The 18,257-nt window shown below is 44.1% G+C and overlaps 1 protein-coding gene across 7 annotated transcripts in view; it reads left to right on the top strand.

Moving 5' to 3' along the window:
* The window catches only part of tle3b (TLE family member 3, transcriptional corepressor b), a 28,926-nt gene extending 11,419 nt beyond the window's left edge, over positions 1 to 17,507 (top strand). For 2 of the 7 annotated variants that reach the window (XM_079289267.1, XM_079289264.1), the window contains exons 8-22: positions 2,662 to 2,697; positions 4,966 to 5,167; positions 5,914 to 5,930; positions 8,556 to 8,678; positions 9,463 to 9,513; positions 9,908 to 10,063; positions 10,963 to 11,098; positions 11,552 to 11,727; positions 12,290 to 12,363; positions 12,464 to 12,713; positions 13,546 to 13,793; positions 13,946 to 14,093; positions 14,207 to 14,357; positions 15,561 to 15,637; positions 16,161 to 17,507. In XM_079289267.1, the coding sequence (XP_079145393.1) occupies positions 2,662 to 2,697; positions 4,966 to 5,167; positions 5,914 to 5,930; positions 8,556 to 8,678; positions 9,463 to 9,513; positions 9,908 to 10,063; positions 10,963 to 11,098; positions 11,552 to 11,727; positions 12,290 to 12,363; positions 12,464 to 12,713; positions 13,546 to 13,793; positions 13,946 to 14,093; positions 14,207 to 14,357; positions 15,561 to 15,637; positions 16,161 to 16,268 (1,953 nt within the window). In that variant the 3' untranslated portion in view covers positions 16,269 to 17,507. Of the gene's footprint in view, positions 1 to 2,658; positions 2,698 to 4,962; positions 5,168 to 5,913; positions 5,931 to 8,555; positions 8,679 to 9,462; positions 9,514 to 9,907; positions 10,064 to 10,962; positions 11,099 to 11,551; positions 11,728 to 12,289; positions 12,364 to 12,463; positions 12,714 to 13,545; positions 13,794 to 13,945; positions 14,094 to 14,206; positions 14,358 to 15,560; positions 15,638 to 16,160 lie in introns of all 7 variants that reach the window. The other 5 variants (XM_079289266.1, XM_079289263.1, XM_079289265.1 and 2 more) reach the window with 3 other exon arrangements.
* The last annotated feature ends 750 nt before the right edge of the window (positions 17,508 to 18,257 follow it).

The following is an 18,257-nucleotide window of genomic DNA, read 5'->3' as shown; positions in this document are numbered from 1 at the left end:
TATTTTTGTTTCTTGACTCTTCTGTTGTATTTTGGAGCCGAGTGAGAGATGTCGTATCTGTTAAAAGTCCTGGATATCTCTGCTTGTAATTACGCTCTGAACAGTATAAAGTGTCCACAGCATTATGTCTGCTCCAGCATGAATGTGTTGCTCACTATATTTTCGGGGTTTTAAGAACAACTTTTGGTTTACCCTAGCTATATTCAAAGTATATTTTCTTTTGTTTGATTCAATCAGTCTAAACGTTGATAGAGGAAAGGAGTGCACTTCAAAAATCGGTAATTGATCATTTACTTGTAGCCAAAACCCTAAACACATGCACACCAAATCCACTCTGGCCAGATATACTTTTCAGTGATTTGGTCTTCCATCTGCGTTTATTTAAAAGCCGTCAGCCTAGCTGCTTTATGATAGCCAGCTTGGACGCAGATGGATAGCTGACTCTTTTGATTAGCCCTCTGTAGTTATAGGTTAGTCAGCGGTTAGCTCGTCCCACTGGTCAGAGGGGTCAAGTCTAATGAGACGCAGATATCGAAATTCGATGAAGGTAAATGAGCCAGGAGCACAACCTCCAGTTTTCAAAGTAATTACTTCCCGTTTCCTTGTCTTTCTTTTTTTTTTTTTTTTTTTTTTCCAACCAGCTCAGTGAAACAACAGGAGTGACCCTGCCATCATTAAGGGTGGGCAGGGCCATACACACACACACACACACACACACACACACACACACACACACACACACACACACACACACACAGGAAAACACACTTTAATTATAGGGGCAAAGACACATGGCAGGTGATCAATCTCCATGTCCCCACAGTGTGAGAGGGGCGGTGCTGCTGTAGTGGTCTTGTCATTAAAGTGGTATTCAGAGAGCACCAGACTCTGGCAGCTTCCTACTGCAGCGAGATCAGAAAATAGCTTATATTAAATATTAAAATCCCCCAAACACCCACCAGTCTCATAACCCAGCTGGAGTTAACTGATGTCGGGGGACTTCTGGGACATAATATTGCTATTTTACCAAGATGGACATTCATTAAGATTTTCTGATTTTTAATAGACTGGAAGGATGTATTGATTGAAAATGATTATATTATTTGTTACAGCCCTAATCCCTTTTTTATTTTATAAAAAATATGTTTTATTCGTTTAAAATGCAGCATATTTTCTATAGAAGTCCACCTGTATTGCACCAAAGTGAAAGTCGATTCACCTGATGATGTGATGTCTGACTGCTGGCTGTATGAATACCTGTGAACTCAGAGTAAACCAGTAGTTACTCTACAGTATCACATGATGCCTTTCGTAAATGTTAATTGCTTCCATCATCTTAAACTACAAAAACACAAGTTACCTACAACTTGAGTGGGTTGAACTGCGTAAAGACAAAGATGCAAACTAGTTTCGCCCGTGCTGCAGTGTGTTTTGCATATGTTGAGGCGACTCATGATTTGAGTGTGATTTGACAGAGGTGCTTTCTATCACACTCTGACTGTTTAACGAGTCAGTTACAGGTGGTGTGCTGCTTATCGCCTTATTCAAATGCAGTGGAACACCCAATGTAAAGTTACACTGCCTGGTTCTTTTTTTTTTTTTTTGCCAACAGTGATCTCCTCTGTCACAAGTTTGCATGTTTCATTTGCATGTGTATATTTACTTGATTAAAAACGGTCATATTTTCATCCACTTTGTGTGTAGGCTTTGTATAAAGGAGGAGTCTGCACATGTACACATGGTGTGACTTCTCAGCATCCACACATTGAGGTCTGTTACATGCAGCTAGCATATTGTTTCTTTCTTAGCTGCCCTTTTTGTTTTTATTTCATGTTATTTAACAATAAGACTTTAGCCTGGAATCACCCGCTTTATTATGAGAGGCGTTAGACAATGAATGCTGTTGTATTCAAGTATGTATTTCAATTACAGGAAACGATTAGTTCATTAATCAATTCGTTGATCAGCAGTAGAGATGCACTGATTGTAGTTTTCTTGGTTGATTCCAGTTTCCTTAAAAACAAAATGTTCTTTTATTTTGCTTTTGTCATCTACAGTGATTATTTGCATAACACCTGTCATAATTTCCTCTCATATGGTTCATATTGCTGTAAAAACATCTTCAAACCTCGCCAAAACCTAAATATTACAAGATTACATTGTGATAGTTATAATTTACCTTCGGCCAATGCTCACGCACCTCAATGCAACCTCTGTTAACTTGAGCTGTTTAGCTCCGTGCTGTCTGAGGACGCGCCGGTCACTGTTATTATCCTGAGCAGCGTGATGGGAATGAATTACAATATAATCACTGTCTAAATGCGTGAGTTGTTCCAAATGTTTGAATCTTATTTTGGACTTGCAGTTGTAACAAATTGCGAGCTTTGTGTCTTCCTCTGTATCTTTAATCAACAGAAAATATGTTCACTATTTTGACAATTGAATGATTCAGTCTATTTAAAGCAAAAATGTCATAAATGTGAATAATTGATGGTTTTCGTTACTACTTTGGTATTTTGGACTGCTGATTGCACAAAACCAGCAATTTGAAGACGCCACCTTGCACTGTGGAACAATTTGACTTTTTATTGTCCTTCAGTTGTGTTGCTTGTATCATTTCTGGCTGAACCTCTCCTCTTCCTCTCTCCTTTGACTCAGCAGCAGCAGCCGCCTCATAGTGTCTACCCAGCCTTCATGGTCAGTGTTCAGGTTAACGAACGTAGAGAAACAATCTGTCTTTACCAAGTGTTTTCCATTGCTTGCTGGCAGTCTAACATGTGTCTTTGTGAAGGTGGGGCTGGTGTCTTTTTGTAGACGAAGCATGTCTTGGGTGTGTGTTGGATATTTTTGGCATCCTGTCCTTTGTCTGCCTCTCTCAGGTGTCTCAGATTTGACCTTATTTCTAGCCTCAAAAACATTTTACCCGAATCCCAATCCTTTAGCGAAGGATGTAGTCTACCGTAATCGTTGTTGCGACATCTGAAGAAAATATGATGATCCACAGAAGCTGTCGTAAAGCACGGGATAAGTAGGCAACGCGGCGCTCATTGCCAGACTTATTAAGCCCAGTCTGCCAGCTGGTTTGTGCTGGTGCTGTTGACGCTTGTTCCACCTGACAGTACTGTTCTGCTGGGAGCCAGCTTCGCCTAGTTGACTTTAATTGCCTGTTTCCTGTGGAAGTTGCCTGAGCCGTGGCGGCATTTACACATAATGAAAAAAGATAAGTGTGAAAGGAAGCCAGCTCTTTATCCATGAATATTGAATTGGAAGCAATTTATTTTCTGAATTTTTTTTTGCCTTCTTTCTCTCTCTCTCTCTCCCTCTCTCCCCCTCCCTCTCCCTCCCTCGTCTCTCCTTGCTCCTCTCCTCAGCCATAGCTCGTTAATGAGGCTTCTTGATAATGATCCCTGCACGCTTTTCCTCATTAGACACACTCAATAGGGACGTCCCTGACTCAATCCCCCTCTCTCTCTTTCATTCTCTTGTTTTTTTTCTGATTCTGCCTCTCCCTCTGTTTCTTGTTTTGGCTGCCCCCCCCCCTCTCTCGCTTTTTTTTGTACCCTTTTTTTTTTTTACACTTTTCCTCAACAAATAGGCTGCTCGGCACACCAGTACAATATCGATCAACAATGCCGCCCTTCAGTTGCTTCTATCCATCGTACGGTTTCAGGTCCAGCTCGACATAATGAGCTGACTGAATAATGGCCAGCTGCTAAATAAAGCTTTAAATGTGGTGAGCCACTAGATATAGCCTCGTCTAGTGCCTCCATTTTATGTAATGAATGTATGGGTGAGGCTATTGAAGTTCTATTCAGCAAGCAGAATAGCAATCATGCTTTTTTTTTTCCTTCTTTGGAGAGGCAGTTGATGGATGTGCTAAGTGTTATTTAACCTTGTTTTAAAGCACTTGCTTCCCTCTTGCCTGAGTGGCTATTCAACTCCTGTCTATCTACTCGCTCCTCTCCGGCTGCCTCTCTCACACAGACATCCGCGGCCTCTTGGGAAGTGTGTGTGTGTGTGTTCTCCACTGTCTGTGTTTAACAGCATTTTGCTGGAGGAGCCGGCATGTTTGCGTCGTTTCCCAGAGTGTTGAAAGGTTTTCAAGTGTAGAACTATTGATTTTTAAGCGACCCAACTGTGATTGAGGCACGCTGGTTTGGGAGAGAGCAAGAAAACGCTCCGTATATCATCGCCGACGACCAGAGGCGGCGCGTTGTCGAGCCGAACATAGTTGTCGCATAAAGGCCTCATGCTATAATAAGAAATTATAAGCACAGCAGGGTTGTAATAAGTGAAGGTCATGGTGTGAAAAGAGCACCAGGTCTGTAAGATGCACCTGGAGACCCTCGAACAGCTCGCTCGTGTACAAACCTTTGCACAGAGCTGATTCAGACAAATCAACAAGCTATAAGTGCTCTCTGGTTCCAGCTCCTCCTGATTTGCCTCTTTTCTTTGTTTTTATATCTTTTTGTAAATATAGTGTATTTGTGTTAGACTGTTGGTAACACAACACCAATGATTTGAAGACATCACAGCCCTACTTTGCACTGCGGTCTTGGCACACGTTGATTCTTTGAGTGTAATGTGATAAATCAGCTAGATTGTGTCTTTAAAATGTGACATACAGCTGCCTCATTATGGACGCGGTGGTCTGTCTCTGGCTGAAACTGCACAGCCAAAGATAAAGTAGTAATTTCTGTTTCAGTTACCCAACACTTTCAACCAGACATAACCGTGCTGTGCATCTACAGCTTTGAGCAGAATCGGTTTTCTCCTCAGACGGTGAATGAGCTGGATCAGCATGTTGGCAGTCACCGTCTGCTATTATGCATAAATGGTTTGGCCTTGAACTAAATGTTGTCAAAGCCAGCTCTAATGCATGAGTAGAGTGCGGCCATTCATGGATGCACTTCCCAGCCGACCCACTTGTCCTCTGTCTTGTCTCCCCGCGTTTGTTTACAGCAGCAGCAGCTCCAGGCTCAGCACCTCTCTCACGCGGCTCACGGCCCCCCCGTCCAGCTGCCCCCTCACCCCTCAGGCCTGCAGCCGCCCGGCATGCCCCCGGTGACGGGCGCTGGCGCCGGCCTGCTGGCTCTGGGTGCTCTTGGCAGCCAGGCCCACCTGCCTGTAAAGGATGAGAAGAACCACCACGACCTGGAGCACCGAGGTGAGGATCTCACACACACACACACGCACACACACGCACCACCTGCAGCATTTTAGAAATGATGTGCCATTGTTTTGGCCAAGAACTACTTTTACCAGCCGGATATATTTATCACAGAAACATGTTTGCAAATGTTTATGTGCTGTTGGAGGTTTTAGTGCATTTCTTGGCCTTACCACTGAGGACATACACCTTTAGTTTGCACTAACAGGAAACACGACAGTGTAGAAAGATTCAGTCCAGATGTTGCAGGCGATTGGTCTAATATAAAATAATAACTACCTTCTGTACCTTCTGTGTTATTATAAATCAAGCTCTACTTTATAATAACTCACCTGATGTGAAGGGTTTATAAGTTGTAACGTATGTCTTTATAATTATTAATGCTTTATAGATCAGTTGCAAGTCATTTATGTAATTGTTGTTGTTTTTTTGTGCAACCTAAAGTCTAAGCTGCTCAATAATGACTTATAATTGATTCATAAAGCATCGATAAAGAATTTAAGCATTAAAAAAAGCTATTAGTTACAACTTATGAACCCTTTTATTGAAAGCAACTCATTAGAAAGTGTTGCAAAAATTACAGCGTGGCAGACATGAGAGTGATCTTTTAGCTGAATAATAATTGAATACCTGTTATGTGATACGAGTGCTGAGTCGTGGTGGCACCCATACTAATTTGTGTTTTGCTTGTCTCTCTCCTGGCCCCTCATCTTTTCACTTGCCTCTGGCCAATCCTCTGAAAGAGCGCGAGTCGAGCACGGTACGTTGACGCTCCGCCTCCTTTGTGTCGTGACTTTGCCCGTCTCTGGCTCACCGTGTTTGGTGATTAGGTGTGCTTTACCGAGACTTAAGCCCACTGTTCAATAGAAATTCGTGCTCTCTGTGCAGGAAGACACACATTTTTGTACTCTGTGCAGGTTGGGGGGGGGGGGGGGGGGGTTATAATGAAGTCTGGCCAAATAAGCCAGTGCCATCTAATCCAGGTGGAAAATGACTCCAATCACTGGGCGAGGATTAGTAGTCAGCTACCTCCTCTAATTTCAGCCCAATTAAAAGCGACTTTGACTCTCCTTCTCTTCTTCGCTCACCACTTTAGAGGATTCACTGTTGCATGTGTCCAGTACTCGACTCCCTTTATCCACCTTCCTCTTTTCCTTTTCACGTATACTTTCTTTATTATCTGCTCTCTTCTCCTTATCTCACTCATTTACTCCTTTCCACCGCTTCTCCCCCCCCCGTCCCTCGCTATCTCTCGCCTCCTTCTCATGTTGAAGTCCTTGTTTATTGGACTGGCTTAAAGCTCTCTGTTAGCTGGAGCGTAACGCTCTGTTGGATCTGCTAGGCCAGATTGAGTTCCCATTGACTGGCCATCCTGAATGGGACCACTCATGTCTGAAGGGAACCCAAACTCGTCCCCCATCTCGTATGGTGACGAGACGGCTGCCAATCCTGCCTCACCTGATCTCCTCACCACCCTCCCCCATCTCTTCTTTCCCCACACACACACACACACAGCGTCTTCCTGTAATGTTGTCTCAGGTCATCTGATACCAGAGCTGGAGGCAACTGCAGGGTTATTGAGTCTGAGCAATCCTTTAAAGGTCACAGGCTCAGACGCACAGACGGGCTGAGATGTCTGTCTGTCAGAAAGCATCTTCACACCAAACTCTCTGTGTGGCTTTCTTTCCCACAGCAGTAGCTGAACAAATTTCCATATTCTGACCTGACAAGAAGGGATGTGGAATTGGCAGAAAGTGTGCCATTAACTGTCCAACCTTTTTTTTTTTTTTTTTTTACGTCACTTGGCTCAGGAGGTCTTTTCATTTATTTATTTTTATTATTTATAATTTTTTTTTTTTAAAGTCGTCCTTTCACTCAAGCTGTTACCTTTCTCTGCTGCTTGTCTTTCTCTTCCTGTCATTTGCAGTCAAGAAGTCAGACATCTTCCTTCTCCCTCTTTCACCATCTCTGTGTGTTTCTGATGGAGGCAGGGATTTGTTGAGCCGTCTGCCAGCGTCGGCCGGCCTCTGGGACTGCTCGCCTTCACCCCTCCTCTTCCTTCCTCCCTCCCTCCTTGCCTGTCGGCCTGTTTGGCAGTGCACCCCCCCCCCCACCAGTGCCCAGACTACATAAACCCTGTTTGCAGCTTCTGAGAGGGTGCCAGCCTGTCAAGGCATTTCCACTAGTGGGGAGAACTCATTGCCACACTGCTACGCTCTCATTGCTTGCCAAGTTCCTTTCCTGTTTTTCTCTCTTGTCTTTCTTCCTCTTATTTTTTTTTTCCTTTTCTTATTTTCTCACTCTGCCTCTTTTATGGGTCTTTTCTCTGCTGGCAACACCCTCTTTGTGTCTTCACATTGCACTCTTGTCCTGCATGGTTCCCTCAATGGCCTCTTTCTTTTCTTCCTCTTTTTTTCTTCTGGTTGATTTTCATGAACTTTGCTGTCATTTTCTGCCATTTAGTCACCGACCTGCAACAGCACACGCGCACACACACACACACACACACACACACACACGCCCACACTCGTGGTCTCTCCAGCAGTCATAAGCGTGGGTTTTACAGTTACACCGTGAGATATTTTGGTCACTTTTGTTTTTATTTGCATGTACTTGCATGTCACAGACGAACATAAAGTCAGGAATGTGAGCTGTGTTTGGCTTGAATTGTTAATGTAGCTTCAAGCGTGTCCCTGACCAGGTCACTATGAGGGTCTACAAGAGGATTAGGTGTGTGTGTGTGTGTGTGTGTGTACCAAATATCCCATGCTGCACTCTGCTCCCACCTCACATTTTCTCTCCACCTCTCCTCAATCTGTCCTACGTATCCCTTCGCTTGCGAGTTCATGGCTTTGTCTTCCAGAGGCGTTTTGTGGGTTTGCTCAGCTGCCTAGATCTGTTTCCTCCTTGCTCCGCTGCCTTGGCAGCAGCAGCAGCAACAGCAGGACTAAGCTGTCCCAGAATCCTCTTCTGCACTTTCTGTCCCAAATCAGTCCAGCTCAGCACAGGAGCAGTGTGTGTTTTAGCTTTACAGTCAATATTGTCACTGCTCTGACAAAGGAAAAGGCTCCAGAGCCATGCCTGGACTTAAACGCACCATTTGGTTTTCCGACTCTTCTTGCTGCATTTAAGCGCCCACATATTCACTTGAATGAGGGGCAAATGCTGGCAGGGCAGTGCTTATTCTTTTATTTTAGTCTATTGCACTAAATGTTATTTATTTACAAGAGTCACACTGTTTGTTACTCCATATCATGTCACGATGGGATCAAATGGAGCAAGATGACATTTCCTATGTTGGCAGTATGTTGAGGATGCTAAGACGCAAAGGTGCAACACACTCGGGGGGGACTGACGTGGTCTGGCTGCATCTTGTTGTTGGCAGAATAACTCTGTGTCGCCGTCAGACAGCCTGCGGGCAGCGAGTGAGAAGCACCGAGGCTCTTCAGATTACAGCCTCGACTCCAAGAAACGTAAAGTGGACGACAAAGACAGCATGAGCCGATATGTGAGTGTTTATTGGTTTTATTGTGCGAGCGAATCAGTTTGAAGCGCTCCCACTCTAGCTGTGGGTGGGATCCTGAGGGCAGAAGTCAAGTGTGAGCAAACCAAAATATAAAAACAAACTAGTTTATTTCCCTTTATTTTATTATACAACCACCACAGTTTTGGCAGTGATTTATTTTATGGGTCTTTGAATTCCTAATAATTTAATAGAAAGTGTCCTGGAAAGGATTACCTACAGTAATTTGGCTCTAATTATAAATAACAAACAGTATTTAATTGATACACTTCTAATTGATCAATTTCAAATGAATTTCAAATGAATGCTAAGCTAGCTTGAGTCAAGCTGAACATTGTCAAGAGGTGAGGATACAATTCATCCGGCATGAAGACTGTTTACTATAATTAGTGAATATGAATGTACTTGGGTTCAAACGGACCAGTTCTTTCAGAGAAATTCTTTTGGATATCATCAACCGACTAAAATAAAAAAATCTCCCTTTTAATTACAGCCAACCTACACACCCTTGTTCCCAGGAAACTTTCAAGGCATTGTAATTATTATGAAATAATAAACTGTAAAATAAAGTGTTGCGTAGTCTCATTTCATTTGCGTACACAGTAGCTTAAATAATATTAAACTAATGCCAAAAGGTGGTTACAAATCCATAAATCTGGTCTTTGATGTTGATCTAGTCTTCAAAGGAATTGGGCTGCACTGGTTTTTGCTCACTTTACTGTTTGTGATGTCCCAGGAACGTTAAGCATCTCCCTCTTTTGTTTTCCAGGACAGTGACGGAGACAAAAGCGACGACTTGGTGGTGGACGTTTCCAATGAAGTAAGACTTCGTTTGAACCGAGCTGCTTGGCCACATTCCTGTGTGAACGCTGCGCAGAAACTAAACACGGCGCTCTTTTGTCCGTGGAAGCCTCCACACCTTTCACAGCGTTGCCAAAAAGTCTGTCATAATATTGGTTGTGTGCGAGTGTGTGCTTACTTGCTGTATTTCTTTTGCTATTCATGCAGAAAGTAATACAAAGAGAAAAGGGAGTGACGGGTGAATGAAAAGTGTGTGTGTGTGTATGTGTGAGGGAGGGTATGAGCATGCACAAGTATATTTATCTGTGTTTGCACATGAGGCCCCAGTTTTTGACCTACATGTACATGCCAGTGGCTTTCCTCCGCTCTGTTTGCTCAGTCTCGCTCTCCGTCTGTCTCATTTAACTCTGCAGGATCCGGCCACCCCTCGAGTCAGCCCCGCTCACTCTCCTCCAGAGAACGGCCTGGATAAATCACGAGTCCTGAAGAAGGACGCTGCCCCCAACAGCCCCGCCTCCGTCGCCTCCTCGGGCAGCACGCCGTCCTCCAAAGCAAAGGACCACGCCCATGTGAGTGACACGCCGAGAGACTAGACGGAAGATGAAATAGGGACGTTACAGTGGAGGGTGAAGTGACAGACTAAAGGGCATTTGTCAAGTGAAGTGGGTGTCTGTGTGCAGGACTAATGCGTGGGAGGCTTAGCAGTTGGCTGCTACGAGGGGCTTGAAGGGGCAGAGATGCACTCTCAGGAAATCAAACCCTGTGCCTCACTCCTCTCAATCTCCTTCATGGCTTACCCAATAAATGGTCATTTCTTCCCTGGCCTGAGGCTGTAAATAACCCAGAGACACAGCAGCGAGGGAACTGCTGTCTCCTTCTTTTCTTGCTTCGCCTCATCCTCTCCCCCATTTTCTCCTAATACCGAAGCTCTCGCTTACCAGGCTAAAACAATCCTCAATCATCGGTTTTACATAAACCATTTCTGTGAGGATTAAGAGACTTATAGTCCACATCACTACCCTCCACATCTGTGACACCCAGCCTCTCTCCATCCCTCATTAGTGCGTGTCACCGGACTAAACCCTTCACTCCTCTTACTCCATCTGCAAAGAAAGAAAGATGGATGGATTCATTATGAGAGAAGTGTTTGGGCCACCATGTTTGTTTAGTCGCTCTTAACAAGCCTGACTTCTACCCCCCCCCCCCCCCCCCCCCCCACACACACACACACACACACACACACACACGGCTGTAATGAAGTGTCAGTGTTGGATTGGATTACCTTGAGCCGTCACTCTGGATTTCTCTGAAAATGAGGGTATTTTTGACTCACTTGGGGATTTTATATATTTTTTTTACGCTGGTGTTTCATTTTGTGTGTGGCTGAGAGTAAGTGAACTCACAACTTTCAGTGAAGTGGATACTAAATAAGGTTTCACCCAGAGATTAAAGACGATTTGTGTTTCAGAATGACAAGTCGTCCACACCCAGCCTGAAGTCCAACACACCTACTCCGAGGAATGAGGCTCCAACGGCAGGAACCAGCACCACTCCGGGACTACGGCCTCTCACAATGGGCAAACCACCCGGCATGGAGGTGTTGGGTATGTAAACACCTTCACTGCTTTTGCTTAAAAATGAGTTAAAATGAGATCATACTTCTCCAGAGATGTATATAATGTGCTTTTCTTCCTATTATGTGATAATAAACAGAATACTTTTAGGTTTTGGAATGCTGGTCGGACATAATAAGCATTTAAATGACATCAAATCGGGCTTTAGCAACTTGTGATGGCCATTTTTCACTATCTTGTGACATTTTATAGACCAGACAATCAATGAAGAAAGTACTCTGCAGATGAATTGATAGAAAAATGATTAGATTGAGCGTTGATTCATGACCTTGGAAATCAAAAATCCATTAGCAGTAGTTCTGGAGCCTTTGATCGTATCACACGATCTGTAATGAACCATAGTTTTGTGTTTTATAATGTTTTTTTATAATCGTCTCTCCCGTCTGCAGAGTTTCTATTAAACTGCTCTTGTCTCTTCTGTAGCTGCCCCGGCCCTGCGGACCCCTCTGTCCATTGCGGGTTCCTATGCCTCCCCGTTTGCGATGATGGGTCATCACGAGATGAACGGATCCCTGACCAGCCCGGGCGTCTATCCAGGTCTCATTTCACCGCAGATGAGCGTTGCAGCTGCTGCCGCCGCCTATGGACGCTCACCAATTGTAACTATGAATCCAATGAAGCTCCTCTTCACACATATTCATTTATTCCATCAGTTTGACACAACAAACCCTCACTAGCGTCTGTATGAATTATCCTCCATGGCTGTAGGTTCTGGAATCTGTTTGCAAAAATGACTTTGAGAAACTTAAGCATTATTTCCACAACTCCATTGTGAATATTTCTGCTTGGCTGGCTGCTGTGTGTGTGTGTGTGTGTGTAATGAGATAGTACAAAGACGGCCGAGCCCTTTTACTTTGATGTTGGTTCGTTAGCATTCTAAAGGCTTTTAAAATAAAATGCCTCTCCGTGTTTGAAAATCTCCCAGGCTTTCATTAGCATTAGCAAGTGGGATGTTGTAGCCTTGTGTAAAGCTTCTCTGCATGCAATGAAGCTGAGTCTGCGCCTTTCAAGGGATTTGCCTGGAAAAGATAAAACGAGAGTTCCTCAGGGCGTTAGCGGTTAAAGTGAGGCATACATGTTCATTTGCATATTAGCTTAGTCTAATTAATCTCAGCAGGTTATTGGTTGTTTGTTAACTCCTGGCTGTTCTTGGTCATGCAGGCAGGGTTTGACCCCCATTCTCACATGAGGCCAGGCCTACCAGCCAGCCTCACGTCCATTTCTGGAGGAAAACCGTGAGTATCTGGATTTAGCTATATAACAGAGAGCATATATGTCCAGGCTCCAACTGACCATATTTCCCTTAATTCCCCCCCCCCCCCCCCCCCCCCGCAGAGCGTATTCTTTTCACGTGAGTGCAGATGGTCAGATGCAGCCCGTGCCCTTCCCTCCAGATGCACTGATTGGCCCGGGCATCCCGCGCCACGCTCGCCAGATCAACACATTGAGCCACGGGGAAGTGGTGTGTGCTGTCACCATCAGCAACCCCACACGTCACGTCTACACCGGCGGCAAGGGTTGTGTTAAGATCTGGGACATCAGCCAACCAGGCAGCAAGAGCCCAGTGTCCCAACTCGACTGCCTGGTAACTTGCATCTTGTTTTGTTTTTTTTACAAGGAAATGTTTGTGAAAGAGTTTTAGATTTGTGTTATTAATGTGGATGTTTCAAAGTCATCCGAACAGAAACATAATGTACTCATTTTATGAGGTCTCTGCAATGGGCCTCCTTCATTCAGATTGTTTTTTGAGCATCAAATGTAGCCTGACTCCAGATCCCAACAGACAGAGATGTGAATAATTCAGCAAAGTCTCTCACTGCTGTGCTGGAATAATCCTTGGTGGGGAAAAAAATCCTGCTGAGTAATGATGTTCTGATTGGCTGACCCGGTCTGCCATTACCCAGCTCATCACTTCCTCCCAACTGCCTCCTATTTCTCATTTTGCTACTGTGGCTTCATGCCATTCAACTCACATGGCCCCCAACACCCTTAAGGTGCGTCCAGAGTGCAATTGGGTCTTATAAAGCCATCGGGGTGCCGATTTAATCCGACCAAGAGCTTCCACCGTCTTATTGATCTGTCTTCCTGCTCTCTTGGAGCCTGGCCAGCAGCGGCAGCCTCGCTCTCTCCCTGCATCTCTTGTTAAAGCTGACATCCACATCTTCACTATAACACAAAAAATCAGACAGCAGCAGCCTGAGAACTTCACATGTCAAAGAAAAGCTCCCCTAAAGTTTAAGTAGAGATGGTCTCGACGTGGACATGCTGCTAATCTCTCTTTTTTTATTTTTTTTTTTTATTTTTTTTCTCAACAGAATTGTAATTGAGTTTGTTCTTAACCTCGTTGTCCTATTCAAGTAGATGTTTCACATTTTTAAATTACATCACGATCGTGATGACACTTGTTTCTCTTCCAGAACAGGGACAATTATATCCGCTCCTGCAAGCTCTTGCCTGACGGCCGCACCCTGATAGTGGGTGGCGAGGCCAGCACGTTGACCATCTGGGACCTGGCCTCGCAGACGCCCCGCATCAAGGCCGAGCTCACTTCCTCTGCTCCGGCCTGCTATGCGCTGGCCATCAGCCCCGACGCCAAGGTGTGCTTCTCCTGCTGCTCGGATGGAAACATTGCCGTGTGGGATCTCCATAACCAGACCCTCGTTAGGTCAGTAATTAGTATTTTTACCAATATGGTTCTATGCTTCTTGCACTCTTTAATACACACCTCATTGTGTTTGAGGACATGGAATAGTTGGCCATCAACACAAGATGGAAGGCTTAGTCCTCTTGTTTCTAACTTGATATTTGGTGTTCCAGGCAGTTCCAGGGCCACACAGATGGAGCCAGCTGCATCGACATCTCCCACGACGGGACCAAACTGTGGACCGGAGGGCTCGACAACACCGTCCGCTCCTGGGATCTGAGGGAAGGCCGACAGCTCCAGCAACACGACTTTACCTCACAGGTGGGGAGAAGCCTGTAAAAATAAAAAATAAAGTTCCCTTTCCAACTCCATCTCAAGTGTTGAAGACACACAGATGAGTGATTCTCGGTTGAAATACTGTGTCCTTGTTGCAGATCTTCTCGTTGGGCTACTGTCCCACTGGAGAATGGCTGGCTGTGGGCATGGAGAGCAGTAACGTGGAAGTGCTTCACCACACCAAGCCTGACAAGTACCAGCTGCACCTGCACGAGAGCTGCGTCCTCTCACTCAAGTTCGCCTACTGTGGTAAGTAACCGGCTCCTTAACACAGACCTGTGGGGAACAATAATAAAAAATATTCAGGCATTCCATTGTAAGGAGATTTAAAGGTTTCCCTGTAAGTGTAAACGAGTGGTGAGTGGAGTTTTGCTGGGGGAATATCTGACTCCAGACCTTAAATCCTAAACACCGCCCTGCTGTTAAATTTGGGGAACATAGATTCCTCCAGATCAGTTTCTCTTGTCTTGCAAACACAATCGAGGCAGAAACCAGTTCCTAGAGCCGCGTCTGATTCGTACAGTCGAGATGAGTATTATCTGTAGTATCGGACAGACTTACCGGTTGGTTGTGTTTGGGACACCAAAAAATGAGGAAACAACTACTTCTGTAGACGTTAAAATGATCTGAACCTTCAGTAACTGTGACTTAGTCACTTGCGGGTTGACATACGATTAAAGTGCTGTTTAGTCGTGAGAATTTGTTTAAAAACGCAGTTGCACGTGTCATTCTGTACAGTCTGAATTGCACAAAACATGCTCATTAAATCTGTCTTTGGGTTTAGATCATTGTGCCTGCTGGGCAGACCAGCTGGTGTCAAGTTTAAGGCTCAGACAAATGAAGTTTCACTTTCGCCTCACTCAGTATTCATTCCTCCTCACGAGACCCCCACAGCACAACTGGTTAATTCAAATGACACTCACTGCTCCAGAGCTCTTGCTGCCACTAATTCAATTATTACCCAACTAGTCAGTTGGGTAATTAATCAGAGGGTGATTTAAATAATTATCAGAGTGGAAATTGTGTGAGTCGTCTTCATTGTGAGCATTTTATGATTGTAAAAACCTTATCGGGGGAAATACCATGACATTAACAGAGTCACTAGTTAGCTGATGTTGTGGGTTGGAGGTGTGGTGTGAATCTATTCTAAGACTACAGAATCTTCCATGAAAGTAGCCAGTTAGGAGGTTCAGAGGGCATGCCTCCTCTTAGAGAGAGATTTTATTTTTGTTGCAAAATCCCAAATGTGGTGGCTTCTGGCACATTCTACTGCCACTCTTCCATCATATACACTGACCGTAATTATGTGATGTTTACCCAATTGTATACATGCAGTTCATAATTCACATTTTAGTAGCCAGCTGTTTGGATGGCAGCTGGCACTTTTGGAAAACTGTGTTGATCAGCATACGTTCAGAATATATTCTCAAGACGTCTGTTCTATGTTTGCAGGTAAATGGTTTGTGAGCACAGGGAAGGACAATCTGCTGAATGCATGGAGGACTCCTTATGGTGCCAGCATATTCCAGGTAACTACAACAACCACATGCACACACATTAAAAAAGGTACCTTCTTGTGATTTCACAAACAATTTAAAGGTACCGGTATGTATAAACCGTGCAAAATAGCGAATAGTCCCAAGAGTGGTATTATAAAAACGCTATCTTACTAATCATGTAGATAATTCAGACCGATAAATCTTCTGTCAAGCTAAAAACGTATCGCATTTATGAGTAGCAGCACTTGGTGGGTCTTTCAACTCATCTATTTATCGTTCAATAAAAACCATAAACAAACGTTCATGCTTTCAGAAAGGAATCACAGGCTCTGGTTTGGATTTGCGCTGGTGATACAAAACTACAACGCCGCATGTGTTGTGTGACAAAGACGTTATTCATGCTCATTCAACGGTTATTAAAGAAAGCTGCGAACTGAACTGTTCTGGATTAATACACACACCTGTTCATTAGGCTGATTAAGCATATTCCATAAAACAACCACGTATAAAGAAAGCTTGTCCTCTAACTTGGGTTTCTTCCTTACTGCCACAGTCGAAGGAGTCGTCCTCCGTCCTGAGCTGTGACATCTCCGCAGATGACAAATACATCGTGACGGGATCCGGTGACAAGAAGGCCACCGTCTACGAGGTCATCTACTAGAGAGGAAGGAGGCTCCTGCTTCAGCACTGATGAGATGACTTTTACTTTTCCCCTCCCGACCAGCCGCCTGTGGACTACAACACGCGAAAATGAACTACAGATTTGGCGGCGATCGATGGAGCCGTTTGGCCGAAGGATGCTTGTGCTGGAAAGAAGCTTTTCTGTACTTGTTGTGGAAGGTTTATTTTTTGGTTACACGTTTTTTTGTGACTTTTTTTTCCCCCTTGAGAATATTTGGGTGTAACCCGATGAAGCGGCGCTTCATTTCTGAGAACCTCGTTCCCCCAGACGTCTTGTGAAAAGTGTACATATCGGATTAAATAAAAGACTCTTTATATATATTATAAAATATATATATTTTCATGTCCTGGGTGTACTTGTGATCAATTTTTTTCTTTTGCCCACTCTGTCTTATGCCATGATATTTGAGTGGGAAAGCAGAACATAGATTAGAACTTTTTAACAATTTTACTCTTGATTTTCTTAAAGCACATTCTCCGGGCTGACCTTTTCAGAAATCAAACCGAGGAGCATGAATCTTGTAAGTAGGACGTTTTGTGGAGATTTTTAAAAGGCCTTTTTGTCACAGTGCTCTTACCGGACAATGGATACGTGGAGTCCTCTGACTCCGGCAGAGACTCGGCTGGTTTGGACCACTGTGGGATGGAGCGGGACACTGATTCAGGAAAAGAAATGGATGTAAATTTAATTCATATATATATCTATATGTATAACAAAAGACCTTTTTAAAGTGTACTGCTCTGTCTGTGCTATCTTTCTCCCGGTTTGTTTTACCTTGTTGCATTATGGGAGATGGGAAACGTTTAATGTTTAGCCGAACCCTTGGACCTCAGTTGGCAGCAGAAGCACTGCAGCAGGCACAAACTGGATGAACATGTACCATTGATTTCATGGTTACAGACTAAACTCAAACAGTTCAATCTGCGCTATTGGAATCCTTCTGCCCTTTGTATCTTATCAATATTCCTGGAATAAGTTTGGTTGGCGGCGGCATGTAAATGCTCATGGGGCCGGCGGGAACAGCACTTAAATGTAAACAAATGAATAAGTCGGGTCTCCCACGTCGACGGTAAGAAACGGTGAATAGTTCTGGTTGTACACTGTGCTCCTGATCCTGTCAGCATTTCCCACGAAAAAAAAAATCTAAAGGAGCGATAATCGCTGGCCCTCTGAATCACACCAAAGTATGTAGCAAATGCTGTCGGCACTGAAAAGAAATGTACAGTTGTTAATAAATCAATAAAACAGTTTTTGTAGAATGGCCCATTTCCTTGTGATTGACCCGAGTCTGACCGGTTCATCACCGTGTAGGACGTTGTAGTGGTGTAATGTTTCTCAAACGGGTCTGGGTTTTCTTATCCACCCGCCACCCCAAACACAAGAAAATACAAGGTATGAACCCAATTGGAAAATGGTAACACCCGGAGCATTTTGGGGGCTTTGGCAACTAATAGTTCTGTGTTAAGAGGAAAACGGTGTTAGTGTTTTGTTAAGTGCGGCTAAAATGAATTAAAACTTGATTTTAGACTCAAAATAAACATTAGCTCAGAAAATATGTACTTTTTGAAGTTCATGTGACACTTAATGCAAAAGGCTAATCAGCTAGCATCTTCACTGCCAACCAGCGGTGGAAGAAGTATTCAGATCCTTTACTTTATGTGCGTGTCAGATCAGTGTTTATGGTAAATGTAGTCGATTGAAACGATGCGTTCCTCAGGACTGTATCCACCCCATGACAACTCGAGTTTGGTGTCTAGCCTGTAAATTCGCATGTTAAAATGAGGGACCAACTGCCACCGCTGAGAGAAATCAAGTATTTATCGTAGGTGTCATTTCTGGTAATGGGAACTGTTAAATGTCGTGGTTCTAACACAAAGACGAATATATGCGTCACCGCTCACACTGGTATGAAAGGGGAGATCTTCAAACTGAAGTAAAAAGGTGCGAGTTAATGGCTTTGTCTCCAGA

This window comes from Melanostigma gelatinosum (assembly GCF_949748355.1).
Source record: "Melanostigma gelatinosum genome assembly, chromosome: 2".
NCBI lineage: Eukaryota > Metazoa > Chordata > Actinopteri > Perciformes > Zoarcidae > Melanostigma > Melanostigma gelatinosum.
Note: the sequence above shows the minus strand (reverse complement) of the source record. Positions and strands in the feature narration are given on the sequence as shown.